This window comes from Neovison vison, chromosome 11, assembly GCF_020171115.1.
Source record: "Neovison vison isolate M4711 chromosome 11, ASM_NN_V1, whole genome shotgun sequence".
NCBI classification, from domain to species: domain Eukaryota; kingdom Metazoa; phylum Chordata; class Mammalia; order Carnivora; family Mustelidae; genus Neogale; species Neogale vison.
In genome coordinates, this window is record NC_058101.1 from 177,526,463 (window position 1) to 177,539,164 (window position 12,702).

At 52.4% G+C, this 12,702-nt stretch overlaps 1 protein-coding gene across 9 annotated transcripts in view; it reads left to right on the forward strand.

Moving 5' to 3' along the window:
• Window positions 1-1,334: 1,334 nt before the first annotated feature.
• The window catches only part of FGFR1 (fibroblast growth factor receptor 1), a 48,024-nt gene continuing 36,656 nt past the window's right edge, over window positions 1,335-12,702 (forward strand). For 6 of the 9 annotated variants that reach the window (XM_044225352.1, XM_044225353.1, XM_044225354.1 and 3 more), the window contains exons 1-2: window positions 1,789-1,807; window positions 9,266-9,444. In XM_044225352.1, coding sequence (XP_044081287.1) covers window positions 9,354-9,444 — 91 coding nt within the window. In that variant the 5' untranslated portion in view covers window positions 1,789-1,807; window positions 9,266-9,353. Of the gene's footprint in view, window positions 1,494-1,786; window positions 1,808-9,265; window positions 9,445-12,702 lie in introns of those variants that run through there. The other 3 variants (XM_044225358.1, XM_044225359.1, XM_044225361.1) reach the window with 2 other exon arrangements.

Here is a 12,702-nt window from a genome sequence, read left to right on the forward strand (position 1 = left end):
TCCTTCCTGGCACAGCCTGATTCCTTAGGTCTGAGCAGGTTCAAGAATTTGTATTTTTTTACAAGTTTCCCAGAGGACTCATTAGGGAGCCCCACTAGATTATAGTGGAAGGACCCAGAGGAAAGGGCATTTTAGCCACTTTTCCTCGGGTTCCACAGAACCTTTTCCTAGGGTTCTGATTAAGTTCCAAACCAACAGCATGCCCAACTCCCACCATTCACTCTTTGCTTCCTAAAATTCACTGCAGGCTGAAGACTTCTGGAGGCCCAGAATGGTGCTGCAGAATTCACAGGGTCCTGCTTCCCATAGACCACAAAACCTGAACTCTGTGGCTGGGGAACCGTGGGGAGGAAGAGTCCGAAGAGGGGGTAAACCTTCTCATGAATAAAAACAGCTTGTATTCATTGAGTGTTAACTATGTGGCAGGCCCTCCCTCCATCCTCAACTCTATATGAAAAGCACTATTATCCTCTTTTTCATAGACGAGCAAACTGAGATCTAGAGCGAGAAGAATCGTTTCTCCAAGGCACAGTCAGTGCGACCCAAGGCCGGTGCTAGCACGTACAACCTCGGGACCACAGCGTCACCCCACCTCACCCCCCAAATGGCTCGGGTGTCTACGGCCTGAAATTCGGGCGCCCTCCTGGCAGGGGCACGCGCTCGCAGGGAGACCAGACTGCAGGAAAGGAGCGCCAGAGCCCCGCGCCGCTCAGCCGGCTCCCCCTTCTCGGGGGACGCGGCCGGGAACTACAAGGCCCAGCAGGCAGCAGCAGGGGGAGGAGGAGGGGGGTGGGACTAGCGCGGGTGGGAGTGAGAGAGCGAGCCCTCGCGCCTCGCCGGCGCACAGCGCTCGGAGCGCTCCTGCGGGCGGTGGTGCGGCGGCCTGGGCAGCGGGCGGCGGCGAGCGGGAGCCCGAACTGGTCCAGCCGCAGCGCGCGGAGGAGCCCAGGCTGTGTCTGGAGCTGGGCGGCAACGTCCCGACTGGACCGAGACTCCGCTTAGCGCATTGCGGCGACCTCGCCTTCCCCGGCCGCGAGCGCGCGCCACCGCTGGAAAAGCCGCGGAGACCGAGGACTTTTGGCTGGTCCGAGGGGCGCCCACTAGGGCGCACCGTCCTAGTGCTGCAGTCGGGCACGCCGCGGTGCCGGGGCCCCCGCAGGGCGATGGAGCCGGGTCTGCGAGAAGCGTGAGGCGCCGCCGCCCGGTTCCGGAGAGGGGAGCCACAGGGTCTGGAGACCCCGGGCGGCGGACGGGAGCCCTCCCCCCGCCCCGCCTCCGGGGCACCAGCTTCGGCTCCATTGTTCCCGCCCGGGCTGGAGGCGCTGAGCACCGAGCGCCACCGGGAGTCGAGCGCCGGCTGCGGGGCTCTCGCGGCCCCGCCAGGACCCGAGCGGAGTCCGGGCGCGGCGGGCCGGAGCTGGGGACGCGGGCGCTCGCCCGCCCGCCCGAGCCACGGCGGACTCTCCAGAAGCGGAACCGCAGCGTCGAGTGAGGTAAGAGCCGCGGCGCCCGCAGATCCGGGGCGGGCTTGGCGTCCCGAGCGGCCCCCGGCGCCGGAGCCTCCCGGCTGCGTGCTTCCCCGCCGCAGCCCAGTCGGGTCCGGCGCCTCCCTCCACTCGTTACCCGCCCCCCTCCACCTCCCAATTCCTTCCCCAGCGCTTTGCGCCCCCCTTTTGTCTCCCCTCCCAGCTCCCCGCTCGCGTCGCCTTCTGCGCCCCCTCCCCGCGCTCGTCCCGCCGCTCCTCCTAAAGCCCAACTTTTCCGCCAACTCGCGCCGGGGAGCTGGCGAGGCGGCGGCGGCTCCGCGGTGAGTCCTGGGAGGGACAGGGCCGGGGCGAAGGCGGCGGCGGTCCTCGGTTTCCTCGGACTGGGGAGGCTGGGCGGGAGTGGGCAGCGAGGTGGGGTGTGTGTGTGTGTGTGTGTGTGTGTGTGTTGCATTCCAGTCCATCTCTTTTTAGTCCACTACTGGGGACTCGCCCCAGTTCAGCAGGTAGCTTTGAGTACCCGGGGTATTTCTAAGTCCTTTCCACCTCGGGGAAAGTCTGGGGGCGAGATTGGGGGTGGGTGGATAGGGGCTTGAAGAGGGAAAGAAGTGGAGGGATAGGTTAGCTTCTCCTGGAATAGGTTTTAAGGAGGTGTCGTCACCAAATGGCCGAATCTGCTGTAGCGGAGAGCGAGAAAGGAATTCCCTTTTCCAGAGGGGGTTATCTTCTCCTTAGTCCATCTCCGAAAGGGTCGGAAGTTTGTGGAAGGGAGGGCGCCCAGCGGGTGATGTTAAGCCCCATTATGGGGTCGGGGGGAGGGGAACGTTCAGTTCCAATCTGGTTCTAGGAGGTGGGGGAAGGGATGAGGGTTTTGCCCGGTGCGGTTCACTCGGCAGCGCTGTATGTTGCTTCTCTGGCTCAGACCGTCTGCCCACCCCGCTCCCGCCTCCCCTTATGTTTGGGGCTGGGAAGAGAGGAACGAACCGTCGTGTGTAGAGGAATTCCTTGACGTTGTGGATGGAGTTCATTTAACACATATCCTAAGAAGGCAGCCAGACAGCTTCGGGCGGGGGTGGGGGGGTGGCGGTGGTGAGGCTTGCTTCTCCTTTCTGGGCCCAGAAGCTGTTGGCCCACCAAAAAAATGACTGCGGTGTCTTTCTCCCCCAACACTTTTTTCCCCCCATTTTCCAGATGTAGCAGCCGCATCTGGTTCCGTTTCACCCCACACCGCAGCCACATTAACATCCCATTCCCTCCCTTCCCCCTCACCCAAATTAAAACTGGGATTCTTCAACTTGTTCTTCCCACCTTCCTCTCTAACATTTTCTGAGACTTGGAGATGAGGCATTGGGATTTGGGGAGAAAAGAAACTTACCCTGGATCCCAAGTTATTTAGGATCTGATGGTGGCGGTGCTTTCTAGAGTGTGCCAGAAAAAGGCGTCGTAGGAGATGGGGCCAACCGGTTTTTTTTGGGTGGGGGGTGGCACTTGCGAAGGAGTCATCTGCTGGAGATGGCCTCTTTGGCCATGGGTTTGGCCCGGAACTGGCCCTGACGGGAAGTTTCTGGAACGAAAGCATTGCTTTCTCCGTCCTTTCAGTGGTAGCTGGGGCAGCCGGAGCGTCTGACCCCGTCCCGGAGTCCGCCGTCGGGTGTCTGGCCGCCCGGTGGTGGCGTCACGCGTCCGTTTTCCACCCTCCCATGAGCGAGCCCCGGGAGCAGCTGCGGGGGGCATGTGAGGGGGACGGATGCTGTTGCTGCCAGGGGCTCTCCCTGTGCGTTTTAAAGGAGTTACGTGGGCTGCAGCCCTTGGAAACTAAAGTGGGACATTTTACCTCTTAGCGGCTATAGGTTTGAAAGCGGGTGTTGGATTGTTGAGGGTTTGGTGGGTTTGGGGTGTGTGTGTGTGTGTGTGTGTGTTTTGTTTTGTTTCTGGTAATATTCTTTGAAGTAGGCAAGCACCCTATGGTCCAAAGTTGCAAGAGGGTGGGAGAGTCCCTCCGTTGCTCTCACCCTCTCTTTTCCAGTCTCTTTCAAATTGAAAACACTTCTCTGGTTTCCTCCTTTGGGCGGTAGTTTTGGAGGCTGAAATGAAATCGCACTTTCTCTAGACATGGTAATTAAGGTGACTGTTTCCTCCGCAGATGTGCCCTGCCCTTTGCACCTCCGGACCAGTGCTTTTTTTGGAATCCCGTCTAAACTGTAGAACCTTAGCCTTGAGACTGTTTAGCAGAAAGTGGCCATTTTCCCTGTTGGCCCAGGCTCCCGGTTTCCTCTCTGAGGCTTTAAAAGCTAAGTAGCAGGGCCCCGTGGGACGTGTCTCGGTCTGCCTAATTACCCCCAAGCCTGGGTCATCTCCCTTCCTTTCAGTGACCAAGGGAGAGCCATTGCCGACTGTCTGTCCTGAGGGCCTGCCTCTCTGCTGACTTGTTTACATATTTCCCCCCAGTCTGTTGGGTGGGGCTCCAGGGCTGCCGCTGACCCCTAGAGGAGCCCAGGGTGTTTGGGGACAGGGAGGTTGCTGGGGCCTGGCTCTAGCTGCAATGGTTATGGACTGCATCAGTGACAAGCTCCTTGAAATATCTCTTGCGTTCAGTCTTAGTCATCACCAAGTGTCAGCTTTTTAATGAGGGCCATCCGGGTGGAGAGCATCTTGGACATGTGTTTCCACTGCCTGCTTTACACCGGTCCAAATACCCATTTTGTAGGCATTTTCGCGAGTGGGATTTAGGCCAGAGTGGGCATCACTAATTTTGGTTCCAAAGTTAACAGTCTTGGTCGCTTCTTTTCCTTTGGCCTCTGGCCACGGAGGATGTTAGAAAGTTCAATAAAATAGCAAATGAAGCAAAAGCACAGGAGGAAATGGAGTTAGGAGCATGGCAGATGCTGTTATTGTCCCACCTGTCCTGGAGATTAGAATCCATCCAGGCCTCCCTACGCCTCAGCTAGCTTTGGCCCTGTTGGACTCCAGATGGCAGGAAGAGCACGCTGAACTTTGAGAGGCAGTCTTCAGCCATGGAGACCCAAGGAAAACCCACGGGTTTTTACAGTTGTGTGCTTTGTGTTTGGGGTGTTGCCCTGAAAAAAAAAAAAAAGGCTCCTAAAACAGGAGATTTGCTCCTGTTAGCATCCAGCTTCTCTGAACACACTCCTCTTTGCCTCCATTTTTAAATCTCTTTCATCAAAATGGCTGTTAGGGTAGAGCTTCCTGGAAAAGTTTGAGCCTGTTGCTGCTGGAGGCAAAGGAGGTAGAATTGATTCAAATGTCTTGTTCTGAAAAGGCCTCATCCCTTGAGATGAGTTTTAATTTCCTCTTGGGAAATTTGTCTTGCATTTGCTTTCCCAAGAGCTTTGTCCAAGGGCTGAATGCACCAGGGGCTGGTGGGAGTCCAGATGTGGAGCTTTAGAGAAGATTCTGGTGTTTCCAGAGAGGATTTAGTACCAGACTTGGGCTAGGATATTTGCTTTCCCCCCTAAGGTTGAATCTGTCTGAAGCAGAGATTTCTCTCCTCACCACCACTCCTCCTTGCAATTAAAGAAGATATATTTGGTCCCCGCCCCCCCCACAAGTAAATAGTGTCGCCTGGGTGAACAACTCCATGAAGAGGGTGATGCTCCACCAGTCCATTTTTTTTTTTTTTAAAGATTTTATTTATTTATTTGACAGAGATCACAAGTAGGCAGAGAGACAGGCAGAGAGGAGGAAGCAGGCTCTTCACCGAGCAGAAAGCCCGATGTGGGGCTCGATCCCAGGACTCTGGGATCACGACCTGAGCCAAAGGCAGAGGCTTTAACCTGCTAAGCCACCCAGGCGCCCCATCCACCAGTTCATTTTGTCTTCAAAAGCAGTTTTCCCAGAGTATGGTGGAGCAGTTAGTGTTTCACTTACTATTATTCATCTTTGGTACACCTCACCCCAGGACATTTGGACACCCCTTCCTTTTCTTTCTTTTTTAAAAAAGACTTAAAATTTAAACATTAGTCTTATTCCTGTCCAAAGAAATGAATGTGTTGGTATTGACTTCCTCAGTTCTGAAGAATCAAAATATTTAGAAGATGTCTCATTTGCAAGAGTATCTGTATCAGTTTCTATTGAATCAGCCTTTCTTTCATTCACTTGTCCACCCAGTTAACAAATGTGTCAGCATCTGCTGGTTACGGCGTGGGTGCTAAGTGTATTAGCAAAAGTTAGGCACCATCCCCGCTTCTTAAGGAGCTTGTGATCCCATGGTGCTTTGGAAATTCAGAGGAATGAGATCCTCGGCGAGAAGGCTCAGACTTGTAGAAGAGATAGCTTTTTTAAAAATTAAATGAAATGTATTTACTTACTTATTTGGCGTGGGATTTAGAGACTAAGAGAGTTTGGCCCACTGAGGATGAAGGAAAGATAAAGAAGAGGGCAGAACATGGAGATTGCCCAAAGTCATGCTGTCCCGTAGAAATTTAACACGAGTCACATGTAATCTTAGATTTTGTAGTAGCCACGTTTGGAATTAAGTAAAAAGCAGGTGGAATTCACTTTTATTAATCAGTTGATATTTTACTTACTTATTTTTTAATTTTTTAGATTTTATTTATTTGACAGAGATCACAAGTAGTCAGAGAGGCAGACAGGGAGAGAGGAGGAGGGGGGCTTGAGCCCAGGACCCTGGGATCATGACCTGAGCCAAAGGCAGAGGCTTTAACCCACTGAGCCACCCAGGTGCCCCAATCGGTTGATATTTTAATGATCTGTTTGATTTAGCCCCATATATCTAAAATGCTATCCTTTGAACATGTAACCAATATAAAAAATTATTGATGAGCTGCTTTACCTTCTTTGTTTCCACACCAAGTTTTCAAAGCCTGCAGTGTTATGTCCCATGTCTATCCCGTCCTGCTTTACATTAGCCACATTCTAGAGGCTCAGAATGGCTAGTGGCTACTGCCTGGGACTTCTAGAGTATAGGGTTTGAAGATGGGTAGTGAGAAACAACTTTGTAAAGATAGGAAGTTCGTGTCCTCCTGCCGCCAGTTACCAAAGCCTTCTGAGAGTGCTGTCAAGGAGTGACTCAAAGCACAATGTTTATAATTCTTATATGGATTAGCACTCAGAGAGGAGAGGGCAGGCACTTTCACCAGATGCTGCCCATTTGATCCTCATAACCACCTGTGATGGTTCAGCAGCCTTCCGCCTCCGACAAGTGGGAGGGCAGAGAGGTGGTGTGTCTGCGTCCCCCATCGCCCATCCTGAGGACCTCTGTACCCAGGTGAAGTGGGGCTTTAGGTCCCCAGAGACCTGCTGGGTATGGGAGAGGCTGAGCATGAAGTCAGCTGCTGGGTCTCAGAGGAAGCTTCCGAGGACACCTGCAAGGCTATAGGTCACATCTGTCCAGCAGTGAAGGAAGGAGACTGTCCCTCTGGGATTTTAAGAATTCATTAATTAGTAGTAGGGGAAGAAGGTGTAGTGAAGGAAAGGGTGGCAGTTCCAAGGGTCCCAGATCGTATGTGGTTTGGTGTCACTGTTTTCTCTAGGCTTGTGGAGTGGGGCATCTGCCCACAGACCTTCTCATTCCAGGAGCCAGTGCTGGGAGGTTGGGCTTTCTTGACATCCTTTGTTTTACAGATGCTGGCCTTGAGGCCCAGAGGGAAGGTGGGAAAGGGACTTCTGTACCCTTTTGGTGGGGGGGTGGGGGTGGGAAATGAGCTGTAGAGAAGCAGCCCTATTAGTTTGAAGTACACTGCTAGCAGAGCCCAGAGAGGAGTTCTGCAGCCAGCCCACAGCTGTAAGGAAGTGGGAAGGCTTTTCTGGGGACAGAGTGGCTGAGCGGTGGTAGGGGCTGTTGGGCTGCTACTGTGAAAGCAAGCTTCATCCCCTCGGGACGCTACACCTTTTCCCACTGGATACAGAAGATTTGTTCATTACCCTGGTGGTTCCTGTGGGACTGGGGTTCTTAGCTAGGTGCACCTTTCTGGTGCATCTTTGTTTTGGTGTATTTGGGGGACATGGTGAGATGTGGGATGTGATTTAGGGCTGTCCTCTATCAAGCATGGCTCCTATCCCAGGCCAGGGATCGTGCCGGCTCCTGTGTCCTAGCTGGCACATCTGTGATTGACCTCCAAGAGTCTTCTCTCAACCAGAGGAGTGAGGGTGCTCCCATCTGCAGAGTGACCTTGGATCTGCCTGTGTCTCCTTGGTTTCTTTGTGGCACAGGGATGTTCTTTGGAGAAAAGAGCTTGTACTGGACAGAGCTGGATTCCATGACCTCCATTTGCTTCCTTGTGCCCTGTCCTTCAATGCCGAAAACGCGTGATGGGACTCCTGGTGCTTTTGCCTACCCGCTGCATGGCCTTGAGCAAAGTTCTTGACCTCTGGCAGTCTCAGTTTCTCCACTGCCTAAAGGGGAATAATTATTCCTATGCCCACAAGGCTAGAGCAAGGAAGAAATGAAATTTTGTAAGTATAAATTTTGCAAGTACCTGCTTGACGCATAGTAGGTATTCAGTAAATGCTCTGTCTCTTCGAGTCCCTTCCCTAAATTTAGAAAATCGACAGAGAAATGCTTATTTCTCCTGTGATTTGAAATCATTAAAAAATGTTAGTAGAGCCTTGGGATGGAGCCCACGGGGCCACATGTGTACTCCGGCTGGCAAGTACATATGAATGAAGCCAAGAATCTGGGGGGTTTTCTGCCAACCGGGACTGACTCACTCTTGGGGACTGACTCACAAGGGGCCCTGTCTGGCTCCAGGGAGGCAGGGCCAAAGCACCACATTAGGGCATGTTCCGGGGAGGCAGAGTCTCTAAATAACGTGGATGGTTCCCTGGAGCATTTAGGACAAAAACCACCTGGAAGGAAGATGGAGATGTCACCCTATGTAGCCCAAACAGGGCCCCAAAAGCTTTACCACTTAGTGAATAGCAGCAACGGTGTTGTTCCTTAAGACCCTCAGGGGTTATTTTAAATGTTACTCCCACCCCAAACCTGAGAAGGGTAAAGGGCTGCAGTGGGTGCTTTTTGGAGTGGGCCCTGGCAAGGACCTTTGATTTTTCAGTATGACCTTTTTGGGCCTACTTCTAGATCCATTTCTGCTGGACATTAGCTGTCACCTTTCAGCGTTGGAGAGGAGGGCTGCGTCCATTTCATGGATGCATGTACCCTAAGGTCCTTTATAAGTTGGGGAGAGTTGTGTTCTAGCTGCATGGGAAGTTGATAGGACCAGAGGTCCCCATGATGCGTGGTTTTAGAGACCAAAAGAGAGAACTCAAGAGACCACTTACTTCAGCTTCCTGGCTGCATAGGTCTGGAGAGGGTCAGTCAGCAGGCTACCTGGCTCCTGTTTCCCCGTCCCTGGTTTGTTCCAGAATTCTTCACTTTCTTTACCCCTCACTTGCTCTAGAGGAAGTGCAGTCTGTCCTGGGAGAGACACCAGCCCACTCAGGCCTCCTGCAGCCGCCCCCCCCCCCCATGCTCTGGAGCACTTGCCCAGCACACACACGATTGCAGGGCTTTTGCCTTGGAGGACTTCGTGATACTTTTCCCACCAAGGCTTGCTTGTTGCCCATGCTCAGGGAGTCGTTTTAGAGCTGAAGCATTGTTTTGTCTAATGAAGGCCTATAACCCCGAATACAGTATTGGGGCAGGACCACAGTTCTCTTCGTGGTGCCTTAAGAAGTAAGTTACTGCTTTGAGCGCCCTTCTGGACAAGGTGACTATGTGACATGCCTTCACTTCTTTTTCTCCTTGCCTTCCCACCTCCCATGGGAACCTTCCTGACCTGTTGGTGGTTTCTTTTCCCCAGAGTCAGCTTGAAAAGGAGGATCAAGCTCAAGACGGTGTCTCCATGGAGATGTGGAGCCTGGTCACCAACCTCTAACAGCAGCACTGGGATGTGGAGCTGGAAGTGCCTCCTCTTCTGGGCTGTGCTGGTCACAGCCACACTCTGCACTGCCAGGCCAGCCCCGACCTTGCCTGAACAAGGTAAGGCATGGGTGGAGGGGTCGCTCTGGACTCCGGGCCTCAGAAACACAGCCGGCTAGGACAGAGGTGATGTGTTGACGGGGGAGATTCCGGCCCAGGTAGAGCAAAGGGCTCCTTTTTGTAGGAGAGACTTCCACAATTCCTGGGCTGGTTTGGGCCTGCCTAGAAACATACCCAGCTCCAGCAGGGGTTGGGGTCACAAAAGCTAGTGACAGCCACTTGCCAGAGGTGACATGCTTAGGATGGGTTTATGCTTTTCTCTTCCTGAAAAAGAACTGGTGGGGACCCAAGAGCTGGCTCTCTCAACTTGATGATCTATAAAATGGGGCACAAGAGACCTATGAGTTTGTTTAGAACCTGAATCAAAGGATACTGAAGGATGTGGGAGCTTGGTAAACACCTGTGGCTTCTAGAAAACTGTTCCAAAGATCCATCTTCTGTGAGGGCAGCAGTCATGGCCGAGAGCCTGCCATTTTTCCTTCCTGGACCATATCTGACCACGTCTGTTTGGAGGCCTGTGGGGCAGTTTGCTTTGGAGATGCACCACTGGAGGGATGTTGAAGAGATGGAGAGCCAGGGAGCATTATGGTGCATGGACGCTGCTGGAGAGCCATGGCTTGTTGGAAATTCAGAGATGATTAGGAATGGGAAGGACCTGCCTATGGGATTTACTGGAGTTGTGAAAATACTTCATGGAAATTATAGGTGCAGTGCACTTTCAGGGGTCTGTGAGAATGCTCTGTGAGAATTGACTGCTGCCAGAGGGTCCTGTAGCTTGTGACTCAGCGGCTGATCACATCAGTCTAGAAGGTTGGCAGGCAGCGGGTGAGAGACAGGTGTGCACGTGATGTAGTCGCTGAGCTGAAAAGGCCATCGGTCTCAGCTGTCAGGGCCCGCTGGAGTAATAAATCATGAGTGAGCATATTTGTCCCCTCACAGAGTGGTAGGGAGGGCACACGGGACTTTCTGGAAGGTGCACTTGACTGGAGCAAGCAGATTGCTAGTGCATTCAATAACAGATTTGAACGTTAGACCTGAGCTAGAACATGCTGGAGACCCAAAGTGGGAGAGATCATCTCTGCCCACAGGGAGTCTCTTGTCAGGGAGACAGATGCAGAGGGAACCAAGTTTAAGGTAGACCCTATTTAAGCCTCACAGTGGAGTCATAACAAAATGGGAACACAGAGGAAGAGGAGAGCAGAGCCGCTGACCTGGGTCAAGAGGGGTAGGTGGGGGTTTGTTTGGAAGGGGGGAATGAAGGGCATTCCGGGTGGACTGACATGCATAAGGGGACTGAGGCTGCATGTATCAGGTGTGTACAGAACCGACTTGCCTGGTGAGCAGGTGCTGGTGGGAAGTAACACCTAGAGAAACTGGGCTTTTCGAGTATGGAGGGCCTTGACACCTTGGTGAGGAAACTACTGGAATCTCAGAAGGTTCTGCTCAGGTAGTGATGTGATCAAGCTTTCAGAAAATTAACCTGGCAGTTGAACTTGGATGAATGGGAGGAAGGCATCTGTGTTTGAATCCTGCTCAGCCATTTCATATCTGCATTACTTGCTTTGATGCATGACTCAAGCGCCCTGAGCCTTCATTTGCTCAGCTTAAAAATGGGTACAGTAATAAAGCATGAAATGAGGTCATTCAGATAAAGCAGCTACAGGTGAAGTTTAGGTAGTGAGGACGGCTGCTCCCACAGCTGTTCTGGATAGACTTGTTTTGTTTTGTTTTTGTTTGTTTGTTTGTTTTAAAGATCTTATTTACTTATTTGACACAGAGAGATCACAAGTAGGCAGAGAGGCAAGCAGAGAGAGAGGGGAAGCAGGCTCCCCACTGAGCAGAGAGCCCGATGCAGGACTCGATCCCAGGACCCTGGGATCATGATCTGAGCCAAAGGCAGAGGCTTTAACCTACTGAGCCACCCAGGTGCCCCTAGACGTTTGTTTTGAATGTCCAGCTACTGGGGGGAACCAGAGTGTGCGGCGTGAGTTTGTAAAGGAAGGAAAAACTAGCAGACTCTATAGAAATAGAATCTATGCATTTCCATAGGTTGGCTCTCAACTCCGGGAGACTCTAGAGAGAGACAGAATAACATGAGAGTCAAAGGGCAGGAGGTTTGTGAGGAATAGAGATTTGGATCAGCCACAGTGTAGAGGGTAACAAGGGAGTCCAGGAAGCCAGGAGGGCTTGGATGAGGTTTGAGAATATGAATTTCCAATGGGCCCTTCAAGTATCTTTTTTTTTAAACACTTTCTCTAAAAGGCCCTTTTGCGCCTGAGACCCAGAGGTTGGAGAAAGTGAATGGTGCGGGTCTCAGGCCTGGGCACCTGTACTCAGGAAGGGCATAGCCAGGGGTACAAGCATAGGAATTTTAGGGTGGGGTGAGTGAGGGTCCCAGAAGTTGCTGGTCGTGGATCCAGACTTAGAAAGGAAGGCCAGGCATTGATGGAGGGTGGAACCAGGGGGCGAAGGTCTTGAGGCGGAGGAGGCACAGGCCAGGAAGGGGAGGTGGAGGGGGCTGTTAGGAGGCTCTGCTGCAGTGAAGACTAAAGTTAGACCACTGTTTTTTTTTTTTTTTTTTAATCAACTTAACTGAGGTATAATTTACGTTACAATTTTTAAGGGTACAGTTCAGTGTGTTCTGATGTCCTGTCAGTACTACCCCAGTCAAGACAGCGAGCATTTTTGTCACCCCCCCACCCCCAGCACTTGACCGTGTCGAACGCGGTCTACTTTTGGTCACTATAGACCAGGTTTGCCTCTTCTAGAATTTCATATGATGGCATTACATGGCGAATGTGTAGCCATTCCCCTGTGGATGGCCATTTGGGTTAATGGTTTTGGTTATTATTAATAAAACTCCTGTGAACATCTGTGTGTAAGTCTGGTGTGGGCCTAAGGTTTGCTTGATTGCCTTGGTTTTGATTTTGCCACCATTTCTCACTGTTGACTTGGGAAGGTTCCTCTGTGTAGAACATATACAAAATGACAGTAATGAGCTCTGCCCCCAGGATCCTTGTGACTGTCAAGTAAGAGTGTATGCAAGGCTCTTAGAACAGTGGCCGGCCTGTGGGCTATGAGCAGTAAATGGTGGTTGTGGGTCCTTTGTCCTGGGACCACACAGAAGACACCACATGGTGAGGGCCTTGCTGTTCCTGGGTGGCATGGGATGCCTTAGGACGCAGATGTGGAAATCTGCACAGTCCCCATCTTGGTGCCAGGCGGCCCTTCATGGAGTTTATCCCTCTGGAGCTTTGT